The 20,739-nt window shown below is 49.1% G+C and overlaps 1 protein-coding gene across 4 annotated transcripts in view; it reads right to left on the minus strand.

The window, feature by feature from the left end:
- Positions 1-20,739, minus strand: part of RTN1 (reticulon 1) — a 253,834-nt gene that overhangs the window by 93,016 nt on the left and 140,079 nt on the right. For 3 of the 4 annotated variants that reach the window (XM_062181362.1, XM_062181363.1, XM_062181364.1), the window contains one exon: positions 13,842-14,576. The exons of the other annotated variant lie outside the window; for it this stretch is intronic. In XM_062181362.1, coding sequence (XP_062037346.1) covers positions 13,842-14,576 — 735 coding nt within the window. The remainder of the gene's footprint in view (positions 1-13,841; positions 14,577-20,739) is intronic. 4 annotated transcript variants of the gene reach the window in all.

The following is a 20,739-nucleotide window of genomic DNA, read 5'->3' on the forward strand; positions in this document are numbered from 1 at the left end:
GGTTGGGGCGCCGGATTCTATCCCGGTTGCCTCTCTTCCAGGCCAGCTCTCTGCTATGGCCCGGGAACACAGTGGAGGATGGCCTAAGTCCTTGGGCCCTGCACCCGCATGGGAGACCAAGAGAAGCACCTGGCTCCTGGCTTCGGATCAGCGAGATGCACCGGCCGCAGTGGCCATTGGAGGGTGAACCAATGGCAAAAAGGAAGACCTTTCTCTCTGTCTCTCTCATTATCCACTCTGCCTGTCCAAAAAAAAAAAAAAAAAAAAAAGAATCCTACATTGTAGGTACTGTTACCCTCTTGGAAGCGACTGAAAAATTGAAGCACAGACAGGTTAACTTGCCCAAAGTCTCACAGCCAGTAATAAGCGGGGAGCTAAGACCCCAAACCCAGTTGACCCTGATCTGCCCCAGTGGAACGGGGAATGTGCAGCCAAAAGCACACTCAGAAATCCAGACCAGGGGCTGCTGATGGGGGGGGGGGACCTTGGGCACAGGTGCAGGTTGCAGCTGCTCTGATCCTCATTGTAGACCCCAGTCCTTTGAGAACAGAACAGGTCACAGGCCACCGAAGCACAGTGCAAAGTTCCAGTGAGAACAGCCCCATTCTATGCTGCCCACGTAACAGTGAGCCTTGTCTCCCCCACTAGGATGGAGCTCCCCTTGTACATCTCTGGTTGGAATTTATAACTGACCATTCTGGCTCAGATGAGGGTCAGCAGTTTCCTGATACTTAACTGTCGAGGATGTTCTGCATGAAGCAATGTTCTTCAGAACGCCTAGGATCTAACCCTGCTGTGGGGGAAGATGAACACACTGGCTCACACACCCATAACAAAGAACTGGTTTATCAAACGAAGCCTGCACTGGACACTCAGAAAAATAGAGAGCGTGAGGCACCCCAAAGGAACAGGATACAGGACATGTGTGTTTTAAAGGGGAAGCAGAAATACCCAGGACCACTGGGGTCCCACGTGGGGCCTTGAGTGGCTAAGGGACAGCGTGGAGTCTTGGGGATACCTTAGTTGGGGAGCCAGGAGGGGGATCTGAAGACACCTGACCTGTTTCCTACTTTTGCCTGGGGCTAGCCCTAGACAGAGGGCTATCTCCAGTTCTCCCAGGGACTGCTCTGGTCTCCAACAGGCACCAACCAGCTCCTCATCTTGTGGCTATTAAAGATTTGTACGGTTTTATGAGACCATTTCACAGAGTGTCGGTAAAATATCTTGAGGGCAAGACTGTCATTTACAAAATCTGCTTAGAATTACTACACCAGTAACGCTAGCAGCAGGGCTGATCAGCACCAGCAAAGGAGAAAGTTGTCGAGATAAGAAGTTTATGAAATGATGCCACAATAGGTCAGAGGCCCTGCAGACATTCCAACTACAGCTCTTCCCTCTCAACCTCACATTCCAGCATCCTGATGATGCTGGCTACAGCATCATGGGACCCAAGGTTCCGGTGGCTGCCATGGGAAGAATTTACTTTGAGCTAATTGTGGGAGTCCTGCTGTGCAGGCAGTGAGCACCAGGTTCCTTTCCCTTTGCCAGCCCCTTGGTCCAGGACCATGAAGGAGGGTAAGGCACAAGAGCACCTATCTCCCCACTTCATCTCAGACGTGACGTGTGTCACCACCACTCGCTTCTACTGATCAGAATTAGCCCTCCCAGGTGTGGGGAGGGCTGGGAGACACATCACCGACAGCAACAACTCAACACCGTGGGCGAGCAAGTATCATCTTTCCCAGTTACAGAATGGGCTTCACACGGACTGCAGGGACCGTTCCCATATTACACTTGGCGAAAGACAGAAAACTTCCAGTCCAGCTGAATGATCTTATGTGCCTCAGTCAGATGTGATAGGAGCAGTAGAGCTGAAACCCAAAACAAAAGGTGACTTTCCCTAAGGACTCTGGCTCTCAGACTGCCCCACCAACAAGGCCTTCTGTACTTTTAATGCTCGGAGGGGAAGATGTGGCCTCCTCCAGACCCAGAATGTAAACCATGGGAGGCCTGAGGAATCAAGGTCAAAGTCAGGACTTTCGGCTTTGCGATTATGGCACATATTAGTGGAATACACAAAATCTATCCAAAATATTAGGATTCTGTTTTCAGAGGACTAAGAAAAGGCATAAAAATATGGATCCTACAGAGACAAAAGATGAAGAAAATAGGAGAAGCAAATTGACAGTGTCATTATTTTAATTCTATCACAATTACCTAGAATCTATTGTTTATTTCTAGTATTTGAGAAAAATATAATTCTATATAAAATTAATTCAACTATCAATTGAGTTGATTTTGTTTTTAAATATTAAATGCTTTCCAGGTGACTGGACTGAATTTCCAGCTTATTGGCAATGAACCAGCTGCACATGCTGTGTACTTTTATTAAATTATTTTTAAAAAAATTTTTGACAGGCAGAGTTAGACAGTGAGAGAGAGAGTCTTCCTTCCATTGGTTCACTCCCCAAATGGCCGCTATGGCCGGCGCTGCGCCGATCCGAAGGCAGGAGTCAGGTGCTTCCTCCTGGTCTCCCATGCGGATGCAGGGGCCCAAGGACTTGGGCCATCCTCCAATGCACTTCCGGGCCACAGCAGAGAGCTGGACTGGAAGAGGAGCAACCAGGACAGAATTCGGCGCCCCAACCAGGACTAGAACCCAGGGTGCCAGCGCTGTGGGCGGAGGATTAGCCTAGTGAGCCGTGGCGCCGGCCTATTAAACTATCTTCATCCATACACATTCACAATACTTCATCTTAAATCTCCAAATTGTAAATAAACTAGCTACAGAAAAGTGCTCTGAAATTGGTTTTTCTGTTGAAGGTAGCAGTTAAGAGATTGGAGCACCTGGGTTTGACTCCTATCTCTGGTTTCTGACTCCAGCTCTCCGTGGGGAAGGCCTTGGGATCAGTGACGATGGCTCCAGTAATTGGGTTCCTGCTGTCCAACTGGAAGCCCTAGACTGCATCCCCATTCTGGCTTTGGAACTGGCCCAGTCCGAGTCATTGTCAGTGCTTGGAGAATGAACCACAGCAGACAGGAGCTCCTCCCCACCCCTGTGTGTGTGTGTGTGTGTGTCTTCCTCTCCAACATAAAACAAAAGGTTTATGCGCCAGAAGTTTGATTTCCAGTGTGGCAGTATTGAGGTGAGGTGTTAGACTATTTAAGAAGTGGGACATCTCTGAATGTCACTAAGTCACTGGTGAGTGCTACCTTAAGAAGGGACTAATGTAGTTGTTATAATGGGGCCGCAAAGTTATTGCCCCAGCCTGCAGTCCTGGCATCCCACAGAGGCGCTGGTTTGAGTCCCAGAGGCTCTACTTCCGATCCAGCTCTCTGCTATAGCCTGGGAAAGCAGTAGAAGATGGCCCAACTCCTTGGGCCCCTGCAACCGTGTGGGAGACCCAGAAGAAGCTCCTGGCTCCTGGCTTCAGATCAGCTCAGCTGCGGCCATTGTGGCCACTTGGGGAGTGAACCAGCAGATGAAAGACCTCTTTCTCTGTCTCTCTCTGTAACTCTTTCAAATAAAATAAATCTTTTTCAAAAAGCCTGGTTAGCTCATGTGAGAATGAGTTGCAATAAGGGAGCCAGGCCCCTCTCCTGACTCTCTTCCACATGTACCACTTATCACTCTTGCATAGGCCCTCACCAGGTCTGAGCAAATATTGGTGCCATGTTCTTGGACCTCCAGAACTGTAAGCTATGTAAACTTTTTTTCTTTTTAGAGTACCCAGCCTCAGATATTTTGCTACAGCAACAGAAAACGGGCCAAGAAAAAACATTTAAGTTTTCTGATAAACAAGTCAACTACTTGGAAATCAATTTAGTTGGAAAAGGACACTGTGTGAGAGTTGGGAGATGTCGAATCGCGGGTCTTGGTATCACCAGTAACAACTAACTGACTGCACCTCAACCTTCAACTTCAACTTGAAAGGAAGTGTTGACTTCCCACACCCCAAGCAGTAGGAAACTACAGTTCAAAAATTCTACTTGGGATTACATTCTATATTTTGGTAGATGCCAAATGGTCTAGCTTAAAATGAATTCTGGGGGCTGGCACTGTGGCTTAGCGGGTAAAGCTGCTGCCTGCAGTGCCAGCATCCCATATGGGCATCGGTTTGAGTCCCGGCTGCTTCACTTCCGATCCAGCTCTCTGCTATGGCCTGGGAAAGCAGTAGAAGATGGCTCAAGTCCTTGGACCTCTGCGTCCACGTGAGAGACCTGGAAGAAGATAATGGCTCCTGGCTTCAGATTGGCTCAGCTCCAGCTGTTGTGGCCAACTGGGGAGAGAACCAGCAGATGGAAGACCTCTCTCTCTCTGCCCTCTCCTTCTCTCTCTGTGTAACTCTGACTTTCAAATAAATAAATCAATCTTAAAAAAATTCTGGTCAAAACTAAGCTATGCACTTACAGGTATTTTTGAAACTCCATCTTTGTGATTGTCCAAGGAAAACATGAATGACGAGTTAATACATTTTTCTTACATTAAAATCCAAGGGCCTTACTTTTAACTTTCAAATCATGTGGATTGAGAAGGGGTTAAGAAGTAGAGGCTGGATATTTTCATCATAACCACTGGATGGCAACAGACATCAACAGTGAGAGGAGACAGTCAATGCAAAGCCACCTTTATGCTTTCCTTGAGCTCCTCTGCATTTTTAGATATAAAATTAAACAATCTAAAGATAATAGGGAGAAGTAATTAAGAGTGAATTGGGAAGTAGAACAATGAGGTTCTGAAACACATATTTGGCTTTTCCAAGTGCTTTGCGTGCACAGATAAATCCCACAATTGTTCAGGACTCAGCCAAAAGTTATAAGAAAATGAAGAAGCGAAGAGGTGAGCCAGAATGCTGTTTCCCCGAATATGTAACCCTGAATCAGATTAGTAGTGGCAAGGCAGTTTCTGACCCTATGTGATAAAACCATGCTGGCTACTCACTTGATAGCCTACAGAGCTCAACCTCACCCTCAGGCCTCCTTCCTTCTCCTGTCGACTTCCCAATCTGCGGACAGAGACCACCTGGAGGCTTCCTCTGACCAAGGTGCCACCAAGGACACCAGGGACAGTGAACAGACAGCTTCTTGGGGTCCCCTACACATTCCTTTGGGGTCCTCGCTCTGGAGGAATTACGGGATGGGGAGATGTAAGATAGCATCCTCCAGGGAGGGCTGGTCAGCACATACTTAACGTGATCTTCCCTCCACCCTCCCGTCCATTCGCAGAACGAATGGTCTTCTATCACCTTGGTCTCTAACCAGGCACCACCCACCTCCAGAGTACCCCCTCACACAGCACTCTACTGGCTTCCATTTCAACACCTACCCCTTCCCCACCTATGTGCAAACCCCATGAAGGTGGATTCATGTCTGCCTTGGCCGCCACTACCTTGTTAGTGTCAGGCATGTACTTCAAAAAGTTCGTGGGAAGTGGAATTCAAAGATAAGTCTATTTTGGTGCCAGAAAATTTAGAAATGCACGCATAGTTCTTTCATAATATGCATTTTCCAAGAACTTTTTAATGAACCCCCATACGCAGAGATTTCAAATTTTTTTGCATCAAAAATAAACTCATCCTGTAATTCTTTGACATGAACTTTTCTGAAGTTTCTTCATAGTTGCCATATTAGTTGACTTGAGTGAAGGAGGAAGGCATGGCCAGCCAAGGGCTTGCTCTGGTGCGGTTGGCACGGCTCTGAGCCAGGTGCTTCTCCTGGGCTCCCATGCGGGTGCAGGGCCCAAGCACTTGGGCCATCCTCCACTGCACTCCTGGGCCATAGCAGAGAGCTGGCCTGGAAGAGGGGCAACCAGGACAGAATCCGGTGCCCCGACCGGGACTAGAACCCGGTGTGCCGGCGCTGCACCTGGAGGATTAACCTATTGAGCCACGGCCCCCACCCAAACTTTTGAGGCAGCTGAAGTTAGCATTTGAAAGACATAGAGTATCCCCTAGAATTCAGTCCATGAATCATATCCTCTAAGTTTCATTAGTGGAAGGGATGATGATCTCTGTGAGGGATAGGGGCCTGGACAGGGAGTCAGAAACACTATCTAGCGATGGTCATCATTATTGGGCACACTGAAATATTTGCTAGCTGTGAACCCCCTCTACAGGCAAGTTCAAGGTTGACTGGAATCCATCTTAGCAGATAATCTGCGTCCCACTCAGTGACCAGGTCAAGTTTACTTGGCAGTTGGCATTAAAATATTAGAGGTACAACAGCTGTTTCAGATCATCATATGCACCCTGGAGGTGAAGGGTCAAGAATATCCACGCCCGGAAATACTAGGTGCGAAAAGTCACCATTACTTGGAACAACTCTATCCAAGGCTGACTGTCCAAAGCCATCGTTTTTAAAAACAGAACAATATGTGACTGCTTGTACACCAACACAAGCTTATCTTTTAACTGCACGTCTCCATGAACTTTTTAAAGTCCCATTGTAGAGTGGAGAGACACAAGTCCTCAGGCTGATTCTGAAATCTGTGCCAGGAACAGGGAAGACTTTTCAAGAATCTTTATCAACTAATTTATCAACTCAGTTTCATAGAAGCAAATAAATACAGGACTAGCGTAGAACAATTTTTTAGAATGACAGGAGAAAAAGTAAGTGGTGGCACATTTTTTGGTTCCTACACATTTGAGGAAACAGTGAAAAGCAGTAACAGGAGAAGACCTCCACCTGACAGCATTCCTGCGAGTCGCTCCCCCAAGGACGACTCCAGCTTTTCCCTGCCCACAGGAGCTGGGACCTCCAGAGGTGCCCGGTGAGAAGGCTGGAGAGCCCCGTGACCCTCAGCGCAGGACAGAGCTGACCCCTCTCTACCTGGGAGATACAGAAACAGCCGACTCCCCTTCAGTTTCCTTAATTAAAAAACAGGCTAAGCCGGAGGCATGCTCATCAAGGTGATTTTCACCGCACGTCTGACCTGCTTAGCTCATCGGCTTACCCAGAAACCCTCAAGCTTCTGTGTGCTTGTTACAGTGTAGCTTTAGGCTCTGACCCATCCTCATCCGGGGGTTTCAGGGTGCCGCTAAGGCAGAAACCCGATTTTCTGACAAGCACTCCAGGCAACATTTAGCCACTGGCTTAAAGCAACAGTCCCCAAAGTGGGTCACTGCACGCAAGCTTCAGGGTTCCATAGAGAGAATTTTCACTCTGTATTTTTAGTTTTCTAATAATTTTCTAATACTAAGAACATTCTGGATCATTTGGATGATCGTTCTATAACCAAATGCTACTTCAAGAAGGGTTTACACTCAGGGCTGCACTGAGCACCTTAACTTTGTCCCAGGCTACGGAGTTTTGTCTCCAGACTTAATTCTTTTAAATCCCTTCACAGAGTTTGTAGAAAATGGAAGTAAAGATACATTTTTTTTTGGTGCAAATAATTTGAAATCCCTGCATAGATTTTGCATAAAATGAATAGTCCATTAAAATTTTTGAAGATCCTGTATACGCATGGATTTCTAATTTCTTTGCACTAGAGACCTGCCTTGTGATACAGTGAGTTAAGCCACTGCCTGAGATGCCTGCATCCCATATTGGAATGCTGGGTCAAGTCCCAGCCGCTCTGTTTCCAACCCGGCATCCTGCTAATGCTCCCAGGAATGCAGCAGAAGATGGCCCAAGTCCTCGGGTCCCTGCCAACCATTTAGAAAACCTGGATGGAGTTCCAGGCTTCTGGCTCTGGCCTGACCCAGTCCTGGCTATTAGGGCCATCTGTGGCGTGAACCAGTGCATGGAAGAGATCTTCCTCTTTGTCTCTACCTGTTTCTTTGTTGCTTTGCCTTTTAAAAAAATTATTTTTTCTTTTGCACCAAAGTAAAGATATCTTATAATTCCATTTTCATGAAATTTTTGAAGCACCCTTGTACTACATCAGAAGGATGAAAAAAATTTATCTACTCAACTCCATGTTGATGGAGTGTGGTTTCCAATTTTTGCATTATTATTAACAATGCTATAGGAAAAATATGTAGATGTTTGTTGTTAAACCTATCTATTTTATTTATTTGAATGGCAGAGAGAAAAGATAGATCTGGGCTAGGTGGAAGCCAGGAGCCAGGAACTCAATCCAGATCTCCTACACTGGTAGCAAGGAGCCAGCTACCTGAGCCACCACTGCTGCCCGCTAGGGTGTGTGTTAGCAGGAAGCTGGCATCAGGAGCAGAGCAGGACTTGAACCCAGGCACTCCAACATGGAATATAAGTATCCCAAGCAGCATCTTAAAAAAAAAAAAGAGATTTATTTATTAAAGGCAGAGTTACAGAAAGAGAGAGGTGTCTTCCACCCATTGATTTACTCCCCAAATGGCTGCAACAGCCGGAGCTGGGCTGATATGAAGCCAGGAGCTTCTTCCAGTTCTCCTATGTGAGTGCAGGGACCCAAGCACTTGGGCCATCTTCTACTGCTTTCCCAGGCCACAGCAGAGAGCTGGATCAGAAGTGGAGCAGCCAGGAATCGAACTGGTGCCCATTCAGGACGGTGGCACTGTAGGCTTTACCCACTATGCCACAGCGCTGGCCCCCAAAGTAGCATCTTAACTACTGTGCTAAACACCCACCCCTACTGATATGTATCTGTATAAGTATATTTATACATGTATGATATATATATATATATATATATATATATATATACACCACTTGCTGTTGCATTTCTGTGGTGTAAATTCTCCATAGTACTTAATGGATATGGCCATTTAAAACATTAATAGCTATTACTAGAGTACTCAAATGTGTTTTGATTCTGAGAGCTGGGGTCAGGAGTGTTCACAGCAAAGTGACACTCGAATGACACCACTTCATTTGCTCAGGAATGGGGCACACAGAAAGCAGATTTTGACAAGCCGCTGGGTCCCACTGAACCTGGGGAGGCTACAGGATGTCCACAAACAGAGCAGTAACAGACCTGGAGCTCAGGAGAGGACTTCTACAAAGTGACAGATCTGGAAAGTGCCGTGGATGAAAATCTGCCACTGCGGGTGACAACAGCCAATACAGCAAGGAAGTGAGAGAGGAAGAAAGGTAACAGAACTCAGGGGGCAAGACAGGAACTGGAAAGGAGGAAGACCTTTCTCTGTCTCTCCCTCTGTCTGTCTGTGGCTCTACCTCGCAAATAAATAAATAAAAATCTTTAAAACAATAAAATAAAACATACACATATAGGTACAATTTTTTTTTAAACCCACCCATTTTTGTTTCATAATACACATTTTCCATGAAATTTTGGGAAAACCCTTGTATAGAGAATTTCAAAGATTCTTTGCCCCCAAATAAACTTATCTCTTCATTCTATTTTTCACAAACTTTTTCAAGCATCCTCATACATTACTCTCTTAGGGACTGATCAGCAGTATAACATCAAATAACCACAGGGGATAAGAAAGATGAGACAAGAAGAGAGTCCTTGGTGACTTTTGGCAGAATGCCTCTGGGAGGGGCCAGTGCTGTGGCATAGCAGGTAGAGCCACCGTCTCCAGTTCCAGCATCCCATGTGGGCACCGGTTCGAGACCTGGCTGCTCCACTTCTCAGCCAGCTCTCTGCTATGGCCTGGGAAAGCAGTAGAAGATGGCCCAAGTCCTTGGGCCCCTGTACCTACGTGGGAGGCCCAGGAGAAGATCCTGGCTCCTGGCTTCGGATAGGCACAGCTTCGGATGGGCGCAGCTCCAGCCGTTGCGGCCAATTGGGGAGTGAATCAGCAGATGGAAAACCTCTCTTCTCTCTGCCTCTCCGCTCTCTGTAACTCTGACTTTCAAATAAATAAATAAATCTTTTTTCTTTTTTCTTTTTTTTTTTTAAAAGAATGCTTCTGGGAGAGAATGTGACAGCTGAAGGCTCATGGCCTATAACTGCTATTCAAGCTTTAAAGTGCACTGGAGTCAGCAGAGGACCTTGTGAAAATGTGAATTCTGCTTCAGTACATCTTAGGTCAGCCTGAGATTCCCCAGGTCTAAGAGCTTCCCACATGGTATCCATGGGGTTCATCCAAACACCGCACAAGAGAATTTCGAAGCGTTCATGGAAAATGAAGCTAAACGATGTTTGTTTTGGTCCAGAAATTTTTTGAAACCCACGAATAGTTTTTTCATAATATGCACTTTTCATGAATTTTTTGAAGACTTCCTAAATGCACAGATTTCAAAATTTGTTGCACCAAAATAAATTTTTCTTTTTAATAATGTTTTATTTCTTTTACTTGAAAGAGACAGACAGGTAGGTAGATAGAGAGATATCTCCCATCCATTGGTTCACTCTCCAAATGCTTGCAACATCTGGGGCTGTGCCAGGCCAAAGCTAGAAACTGGGAACTCAGTCTGGATCTCCCACATGGGTGTCAGGGATCCAACCACTTGAGCCATCTCCTGCTGTCTCCCGGAGTATGAATTAGCAGGAAGCAAGGGCGTAGCTGGAAGTTGAACCCCAGCACTCCAGTGTGGGATTTGGGCAAAACAGTGGCTTTACTGCTGTGCCAAAGCCCCACCTCTTATCTTTGAATTCCATTTCCTATGAACTCTCTGGAGTTCCTAAAGTACTGGAATGCAGGGACCGCACCTGAGAGCAGACAGCACTGCTTACGGACTCTGAGGCGCCCTCTCCAAGGAGAACGTTTCTATGGTACAATGGCTTTGGTAAGGACCACACACTCATCTCAACATGCCACGTCACGTAGTAGTGTTCCACTGAGAAGTTTTGGATTGTCTTTTCACCCGGATGTCCCTTAAGCTAGGACGAATGCTGTGGAAACAAAAACGTATCGACTCCTTCACAGTGTAATTTTCAGAGCAATCTGACCCAGAAGGTGTGGGGAGCTGGAACACAGGGCGACAGTGTGTGAGAGTCTTGAGTGCATACGGGTCTGAGACGTCTCCCCCACTCTTTCCTGGCATCAGTAAAACAAAAACACAGAGGTGCCGAGCACCTGCAGAGCCTCATCGTTCCCACAATTTGTCCCAGCTGCAAATCAGAGAAACAACCTGTGCCTCCGGGTCCCTATCACTGCCCAGTTATAAATGAGGCAGCCCTGGAGACTCCCCATGTCTGGGAACCCTCTGTCTCTCAGTATCTGGTATCCTCTCCAGGTGCTCCAGCCCGCATCTCACATCCCTTTGATCGGCCGCTCCAACTCATCTCCCACTACCTCCCTCCTCCCTTGACACGTGTTCCCTATAAAGCCCCAGCACTACACATGAGCCCCGAGCTCCTCTCCCTCTGAGGCTGCTCCTGCCAGTTCTTTGCCCTAATAAAACTATTTGCTCAGCGTGATCTTGGTTGTCGTTCTTGGTCGTGGTTGAAAACTCTAACAGACAGGAGCTTGGGGGTATACAGGGGGAAACTGAACTGCATGTGGTTTCCTCCTCCTCCTCCTCCTCCATCACCACCACCACCATCACCATCAACACCAATACCACCACCACCACCATCACCACCACCACAATGGTAGAGGTCTCTAAACGGCAAGAAAGCAGCAAAAACAGACCTTGTTAGGGCACTGGCACCTATAAGCCTGGTGCTCCCGGAGCCTATGATGCCATCAGCTCTCAGTCTAAATATTCCTAGGTCTTTCTGACATTCAGCCCAGCATCAGCTCAATAGCGCCCCCGCCAGGGGGGTGGGCATCCCCGTGGGGGCATAAGTCTGCATGCATCTGCACTTTCGGAGGTTTCACTGGTCAAGCGCAGGACGCCTCCAGGGCTAACCGGATCTCCCTGCAGGAGGCAGTCACGCGTGGCGGGAGTGCACAGCTACTGTCCACGGATGGCGACTAAGAGCAGCCCGGAGGAGGCCGCAGCACCGATGCTTTCTCACCTGCAGAGATGGAGCAGTGAGACCGCAGGGAACCTCCGCGCTCCACTGACCTGTGGGCGGCACCGAGTCACTGCCCGAGGCCCCCAGCACTGGGCTGCCCCGGAACAGCCTTTCAGAGGCTCTTCAGAGACCCTGCCGCTGAGCAGCTCGTCCCAGCAGGAGACAGGGTTTCAAAGGACCCCACAGAGCAAGGGGGAGCAGAGGTTACTCCCCCAGCATGCTTTCGTCCTTTGAAAAGACTGCAGCTCTCTCTTCCCTCACTTCTACATTGGGCTGCCCTATGGGGGAACTCGCACACATCCTGGCGACGTGCTACTGGGCATGAGAGACAGCCAGAAGCCCTTGCATTCACGGCTTCCCATCCCTTCAGCTCTCCATCAGATTCCAGCCAGCCGGGCGCAGCTGCTGCACCTGTCTCTCAGAGCTCCCCAGGGAGGGAAATGGGCCTGCGGAATTGCCTATTCTCTGTGGCTCTCACACCTGCTGACTTGGGAGACCAAGCCTATTCTAACAGCACTGTGCACATGGCGGCTGCTCCTGGAACACCTGTGAGGGGAGAACATGGAGATGCCTGCAGGTTCCAGGACAGCGACACAAGCACACACCCAGTGTGACTCGGGCTGGACCCCTGCGGACTGAGGTTGTTCACTTAGTGCTGGTTCCTGGGGCGCCCCACAAGCTACGAGGTCCCTCCCCAGCACTGTCAGAGTGGTGACAAAACACACCACGTCAGTGTCAATATTCACCTAATAAGTACGCGTTCTCACGGTTAAACCTGTCTTCACATATCCTCCCTAGCACACACACTAAATACACTTTAAACTCTCGGGAGAGTTATCTGGGAAATCAAGAGTCAATTATATCCACCCCCACAGGATGTCACGTGTCTGAGCCACCAGCAAGCAGGAAGCAGGGTTATTATCATTGGATTTCATTCCTCTAGGTTCCCCCATCCCACTGCGTTCATTTCAAGGAAGGGAGAGGCTGGCTTCCAGTCTCTAACCAGAGAGACTGCGTGCTCTGTCTTTACAGGAAGCACTCGACCTGCTACCGACATCATTGAAGGAGACACAGAGGCAGGAAAAGGGGGAGCACCCTTTAGAACACACACTCCCAAAAGGCAAGATACTTCTAAAGAAGCAAGAAGTAGCGCGGGTGCGGGGGAGGTGACCCTGAATAGAACTGTGCTTCTAGGTTCTGGGTTCAAGTCCCACCCGGGTGTGCTGTCCTGGGAGCGGGGCGTGGCTTCTGTCTTCACCCAAGTCACGCCTTTCACGAAGCTGTAGGCACGGGGGCCTCGTTGCTTCGTGTGGCTCTTGGATTTCTTCCCTGGTTCCCATAATACAACCGCAGTCAGGTGTGGTGGACGGTTTTTGAAGAGCGTGTAGCATCTGAAGACCTCCCAAGTCAAAACCCTTCTCAGTCATACAGGACTTTAAAAGTTAACCACTCGCACTTGCTTAGGGACAGGGGAAACCGTAGAACCCACTTTGGTTGCTGCCTTTCCCGTCTACCTGGGACACAAAACCTTGAACAAGGTCCGAATCTCTTGCTCCTTGGATAGAAGCAAAAGGACGACGGGGCTGAGGCTCCCATGGCCCATTTTAGAAGACAGGTCTGGCTGCCAAATAGAGCCTGCTAATGGCGGGCCCCGGACTGCCCAGTGGGACTGCCCAGGTGAGAAACTGGAAAGGAGCCTGGACAACAGCAGTCACAGCATCCCTTTCAAGCAGGGAAACCCGGCCCTGAACGGAAGCAGGGGGCACTTAGTCCCTCCCCCCCCCCCCCCCCCGGAGGCCTCGGAGCGCACGCAAAGCCGCTCCCTCCCGCAGAGGCTCTGCGCGCCCGCCCTGCGCGCTAGGAACCGCGCTTCGGCCACCCTGGTCCCAGCCGCGGCTCCGGGTGCTCGGGTGCTCGCAGCTCCTGCCACCCCCTTGGAATCATTCTCCGGCCGGCAGCGTGCCAGGCGCAGGGGGAGAACAGGCCCCCAGACAACCCGCTGCAACCGGAGATGTCGGGACTTTACCTTTCTGCTTATCGAGAAAGAGCAGCGGGGGCGCGTGGCCAGGACCCCACACTGCAGGGCCTTTCGCCGCCGCGGGGCCCGGGGCCGAGCTCGCCGCCTCCGCAGGTGTGCGCTGCGCCGCGGGCCCCTCGGGCGCCGCCGGGGCGCCGTCTGCAGCGGGCGGCTCGGAGCCGGCTCGCGGAGCGGCCGAGGGCGGCTCCGGGAACGGCTCCGGCTCGGCCTGGCCCCGCCGGCCGGGCGCGCGCTCCTCCTCGCGGATGGCGTCCAGGGCGCTCGGCCGCGCCGGGGGCGAGTCCTGCTCGCGCTTGGGGCTCTCCTCGGAGGCGGAGGAGGCGTCGCACGACTCGATGATGAGCTCGCTGTCCAGCTCGGCCTCGCGCTCCTCGCGCAGGATGCTGTACTGGATGGACGGCGAGGCGGGCGACGGCGGAGGGCCGCCCACGTGGCCGAAGCTCGCGTAGCCCGAGGGGAGTGCGTCCTCGGCGGCCATCGGGTCCTCGGAGACCAGCTCGATCTCCGAGTCCCCGGACTCGGCGCTGCTGGCCTCGTGGTCCAGGGGGCTGGGGATGGTGGGCAGCCCGGCTCTGGCCTTGGCCTCGGGCCGGTCGGCCCCGTAGGCCGGCGGCCGGGGACTCTCAGCGGTTTCGTAGGATAACCCCTTGGCCTCCTTGATAGCCGTGATGAGCTCGTCCTCGGAGAGGCTGCCCTTCCCCTGGGATTCCGCAGCAGATGGTTCTGGCGTCCCAACAGAGCGACCAAGACGAGTCCCGCAGGCACACACGCGGACGGACAGATGGACAGGGAGTGGAGAAAGAAAACACAATTCCGTTAGGGGCATGTTTTCTCCTTGGCTTGAGAAACACACATCTCATTCGCACAGAAGCAGGCTGTTAAGAGCGCGCGGCTGGAGACACAGGCCACCTGCCTGTGTGTTACATACCTATCTATGAAGCTCGCTGCTTAAGGAAGATGAAGCCCGGCCATGTCTTAGCCCCAGAGGCTGCGCCGGTTTTTACCTAGAAGCCAGCCTTTGCGTTTCCCAATTTCTCAGATTTCATCAGGTCATGTGATGTACACAACTCTTTCATTGGCCCCCCAGCAGCCCCCAGTCCCAGAGTCTCCCATCAGGCCTTGCCCTTGGCTGGTCACGTTCTTTTTTCTAATTACCAAGGCAGGTCGTTTGGAGTCTTGGATACCACCTGACTTTAGAACTTTCCACTTCCTGGAAGAACTGATATTCTTACAGTCTGGTGGGAAGGACAACTAAGAGGTTTTGTTTGTTTTTTTCCAGCTGCACCAGAGGGGCTGTGGCACTGCACAATCCCACAGGGCTCGCAAACGTGGCAGCCCACTGCCAGCTTTTCCCCCTCTCTTCGCCTCTCTTGTGAAGAATAAAACCCCAGAGCCAACCCAGCTCCCTGAACCTCCCTGCGCCTGGTGCTTGTGCAGATGGTCTCAAGGATGCACCTGCAATCTTGCTGAGCCTCCCCTCCCTGGAGGAGGACCTGCTGTCACCATGGCAACAGGGTTACCAGGGAGGTCTCCCCTGCCACCCAGCAGGGCCTCGCTCACAAGGAATTACACAGTGGTGTCTGGTCCCTTGGCGAGCAAGAACCAGCTGTCCTTCCTGCAAGCTTGGAGGTCGCTGTGGGGATTTGGGGAGATGGGAGGAGTGGGTCATCTGTTGCTCTGGGATGGTGGGAGAACCCCCCCCCCCATAACAGTTCAGTTGTTCTAATTCTTTAGAAAACAGAACTGACTCCACTCTTTACCTGTTCATCATTCATTCATCTATTATTTAGAACCTACTGTGTGTTAAGCCCACTCATAGGCACCTGTGATATATTAGTGAATGAAAGAGAAAAAGTCCTCGCTTATATTCTTGTCTAAGGGGAACACAATGCATAAACAACACACATATAATGGAGAAGCATGCATGAGCTTCAAAACTTGTATCAAAATAAGCTTATCTTTTGACTTCATTTTCCATATAGTTTTTCATATATATATAAAATATATAATATATAAATTAAAATATAAATATATACAAAGTATTATTTTCATATATAATATAGTATATTAAGTGTTATGGATAAAAGTGAACAGAGTAAGGGGTGCTGGGACAGAGGGTAGGCATGAGTCTGAAATTTTATTTTTTAAAATTTTACTATTTGAGAGACAGAAGAGAGAAAGAGAGAGAGAGAGAGAGAGAGAGAGAGAGATATTCTATCAGCTGGTTCACTCCTCAAATACCCACAACAGTTGGGAATACAATCCACGTCTCCCGCGTGGTGACAAGAGTCTTAATTACATGAGCCATCACCCCTGCCTCCCAGGCTCGGCATTAGCAGGAAGCTGGCATTATGAGCAGCGAGGCAGGCATCAGACTTGAGCGTTTCTAACTGCTAGGCTAAATGTCTGCTCCTGAATTTGCAATTTTAAGCAATGGAGTCAAGACAGGGCTCCGTGAGAAAGTGAAGTGTTTTTAACACATGAGAGTAAATCAGGAAGACACCCAGAGGACAAGTATGCCAGGCAGAGGCAACTCAGGGCAGTGGCCGGGGATGGGAGCTGCACTGATTTCCAAGCGTCAGAAGGAGACGTAAGTCTGGGTGAGGTGAACAGGGGGAGCACAACAGAAGAAGCCAGTGCCACGTCGGGAGAGGGGGTCAGATCACGGGGGATCTGTCTCATAGGGCTTTTACTCTGGATGAAATGGGAAGCCGTTGGAGGGTTTTCAGCAGAAAAATTCTATTTATTTTCAGTAACGGAAAACCACTACTTCATTATATATCTTCATGCTTTATGCTTTTCAAATTTTATTGTATGATTTCAAACTCTGTTTTTCTAGCAGGTTCCTTAATAGGCTGCACATATGTTTCATTGCTATGATTTCAAGAGGCACAGAAGTGTAAAGTTACAGCAGCCCACTTCTGATCTGTGGGCTGGGGCACGGAAGGGTACGCTCAGCGGCCCCAGCCTCACAGCTCTATTGTTGAGTATCTGCTGGGTGCCAGGTACTCTGCTTAGGGAGCTGGAAGTCTAGTGGCAAAAAGCTAAGAGACTTGTCCAGGGTCACTACACTAGATTTCCCTTGTCCCTGTTGGATCTGTTCTTTCTCTGCCTTGTCCTGTGTTCAGATGGGCTGATTTACATAGAGGGGGGAGCCCTCTGGTTCCTGGTTGTTTGCCACCAGGAGGAAGCTCTTTTTACAAACATGATTTGAGGATTTATCTGAATCCAAGTGAATACATCATTTAATCTAGATTCCCCTGTTTGCCTCAGTTTGCTGAAAATTTCGCTCACTGGGTTCTCTGGACACGCTGTCCACCTCGTTGGCTTCTGGGCCACTGCCCTCTCCAGGTTCCCCTGCAGGCTTTCCTGACCTCAGGGGCCTCCCTGGAGGACACATCACTCTTCCCTTGCACCAAGAGAGCTCAGCGCTTGGGTCTCGCTCACTCTGCTCCGCCTCATCCACTCCCTCCACTCAGTGTCACTTGGCATCACTATGCTGATGCTCACTGCTTTCTCTCTCCCAGACAACAGGAAAATACCCAAGACACAATGGGTTAAGTACAAAGTGTCCTACAAAGTTCTAGAAGAAGTCAGAGGAGGTCACTGAGCAAGTTGTATTTTAATTGGTCTTGGAATACAAATAGAGCCGTGAAAGGCAGGCACAGTCCAAGAGTGGACTCCACAAGCAAAGGTGTGGAGGTGAAAAAGGAAGAAGTGCATTCCAAGAATGGCAGAATCCAAGGTCCAACCGGAATATTATGGGGGGTGATACAGGGTGATGTGGCCGGCAAGACGAGCAGGCCCCTGGTCTTGGAAAGGCCCTGGAAACTCGATAAAAGTCAATACCTTGTTAGGTAGACGTTGGCGCATTCTGGAAGTGTTAGGATGAACTTAGGAGGGAAAGTAGTAGAAAGAGGATGACCCGTGAAGAGGAGACTGCAACAGTTGAGGGAAGAATTATGACAACCTAGTGAGCTGTGGCGGCCACAGGATGGAAAGGAGAGGAAAATGCAAGACATTGAGGAGAGAAATCATAGACTTGGGTTCTAAGTCATATGGTGAATGAGACAAAGAGGAGTGTTTAAGATCACTCAGCAACGGTGAGCCTAGACAAAGTAAATGAACAGGGATTTCATTCTCAAAGTGAAGGGAGTCAGAACAATGAGCTGGTTTGATGGACAGGGAAAGAAAACTCTTCTGTTGCATGTTCCTTCCATTCCTGTGGCACCATCCTTCCAATTTTCTCACGCAGGAAGCCTCTGTGTAACCATTCAGACTGCTCGCCCTGACTATACTTCTGCAGTGGAACATTCTTAGGAGACCCACATCGCAGGGCAACCCACCCACGTGTGATCCCACCATCACCTCCAGGAAGAGTTGGCAGATTTAGCAAATAAAAACACAGGACACCCAGTTAAATTTGAATCTCAGCTAAACAATGAATATATATTTTAGCATAATTGTATCCTATGAAATATTTGTATTTTATCTTACAACCCTATCTCCAGTTGAGAACCTCTGAGTTAAAGCATTCAGAAAAGAAGGCTCCATGATCTTATTTTATTTACTCAAGAGTAAGGATGGGGCTGGTGCTGTGGCATAGTGGGTAAAGCCACCACCTGCAGTGCCAGCATCCCATATGGGTGCTGGTTCAAGTCCTGGCTGCTCCACTTCCGATCCAGCTCTCTGCTATGGCCTAGGAAAGCAGTAGAAGATGGCCCAAGTGCTTGGGCCCCTGCACCCGTGTGGGAGACCCAGAAGAAGCTCCTGGCTTCAGATCAGTGCAGCACCAGCCATTGAGGCCAACTGGGGAGTGAACCAGCAGACGGAAGACCTCTCTGTCTGTCTGTCTGTCTGTCTCTCTCTGCCTCTCCTCTCTGTGTGTAACTCTGACTTTCAAATAAATAAATAAGTCTTAAAAAAAAAAGTAAGGTTATCAGGTGGCTGGGGGTTGTGAGAGAAAAGGGCCCGATGAGGTCCCTCTTAGGCAAGTGAAGCTGCTGCCACGGTAACAATCCATCCTTATAAGTTAGAAGGGACTCAGCAGCTTGTGTAGACATACATTGTTCTGCATTCCTAAAGGAAACGAAAAGCTAACAACAATTAACAAAATGCTAGGAGGAATCATGGAAATTTTGGGAACAAAATATAAGTTTTCTTCCCTTCATAAAAAGCTTGATTGACCCTTAGCTAACATACTGGTTATTACATGGACACAGTCAACTAAACTAATCAGATGGCTTGACAACTGAGGCTAGAACCACCCCACTCTGGGGTGGCAGTCTGGTGCTGCTGTGGTAAGTCGAATGCTATAATTGAGGGGGATAAGAGGAAAGGTGAACGGGGGCTCTTCAGTCACCGATGCTGGAGTCCTAGGGTGAACGATGCTGCATTAGGTCTCCCCCAAGTTCCTGGGTCTTCTCCATGAAGTTGTTCCCTGAGTACCCAAGGCTTCCCCTGCCCTGGGCCCGTGCACTGGCCATCTCCTCAGCCCGGCACCTGTTCCCTGGCTGTCCACTTGGCTTGCTCCCTCCCTCTATTCAGGGCTCTGCTCTAAGCAGTCAGCTTGGAGAAGCCTTTGCTTACCTGACACACCACCGCCCTCCCCACTCCTTTACATGTTACCTGGCTTCGTTTATCTGCATGATCATTATAACCACCTTATATCACGTATCTATCTACCTGTTTGTATGAGCTTTCTTCAAGAAGCTCAAGAAACATGGAATTAAAAGATAAATTATTTTGGTAAAAATATTTTGAAATCCATGCATAGTTTTTTTCTGTAATACACATTTCCCATGAACATTATGAAGACCCCATGGGTAGGACATAAGCGGCAGGCAGGCAGAGATTTTTCTGTGACTCCCTCCTTGTGCCCTTTCAGGGTAATGGAACAACGCCTGGCCAGGAGCAGATGACCGATACGTAGCTGCTAAATGAATGGACGACTGAAGGCGTGAACTATGTCACTTTCCAGCTCCAGGTCCTCCAGTGGTCTCCCATTGCTATGGAACACAATTCAGAATCCTCATGCAAGCTCTGGGCCCTGCCTACCTCCCCAGCTGTGCTCTGTGCAGCACTTCTCCCTCGCTCCTCCAAAGCACTGGCCTTCTTTCAGTTCCCAAACCGCACGGCCTTCGGCCTAGGGATCTGCTGTCCTTGGACCTGAGATCACCCCGAGCCCCTTTCTCAATGGTGGGCTCCTCCTCACTGTTCTCCGGTCTGGCCCCTCGCATCCAACACTCGAGCATTCACACTTAGTGAAATGATACTCTTTACTGTGTGTTGGTTTCTTATTGTCTGTCTCCTCAGACCAGCAGGCAATCTCCATAAGGACAGTGCCCTTCCACGTCTGAATGTCTGCAATGTCCCTGGTGCCTAGCACGGGTCTGACAGATGCAAGTTGGTGAATTAAGTTTTTTTTTTTTTTTGGATAACAGAATGGATTTTCACAATGGGTAGGACAGTCATTCAACACAAGGAAACAGCAACCATAGTCTTGAAAGAGTTAAATTTATTTATTTATTTTTGCTTTTTGCTTATTTCCATTAAGGGGAGCAAGAGGGGCTTGGCAATGACCTCCTGATTGCTGTGGTTTTTTTGACTGGTCATAAGATGCCTCTTGGTGTTTGTGTCTACACAACGTGTGCTGATCTGTCAATGGTCTGCAGCATGAGGGCGTTCTACGTTTTCCTAAAATGTGTCACTTTTTTTCATAACTGATCTTTGCTGAAAAGAAATTTCTAGCATTTACACTGCAAATATTTTTGCTTGTCCACCTCAGGATATATTAATAGGATGAACATATTTAAGTAAGCTGGAAAAAGTCACAAAATGGAGTAATCTGGAATTGAAAGAAGTATGGTAGACTTGGGGCTTACAC

The sequence above is a fragment of the Lepus europaeus genome, chromosome 22 (genome assembly GCF_033115175.1).
Source record: "Lepus europaeus isolate LE1 chromosome 22, mLepTim1.pri, whole genome shotgun sequence".
In the NCBI taxonomy this organism is placed as follows: Eukaryota; Metazoa; Chordata; class Mammalia; order Lagomorpha; family Leporidae; genus Lepus; species Lepus europaeus.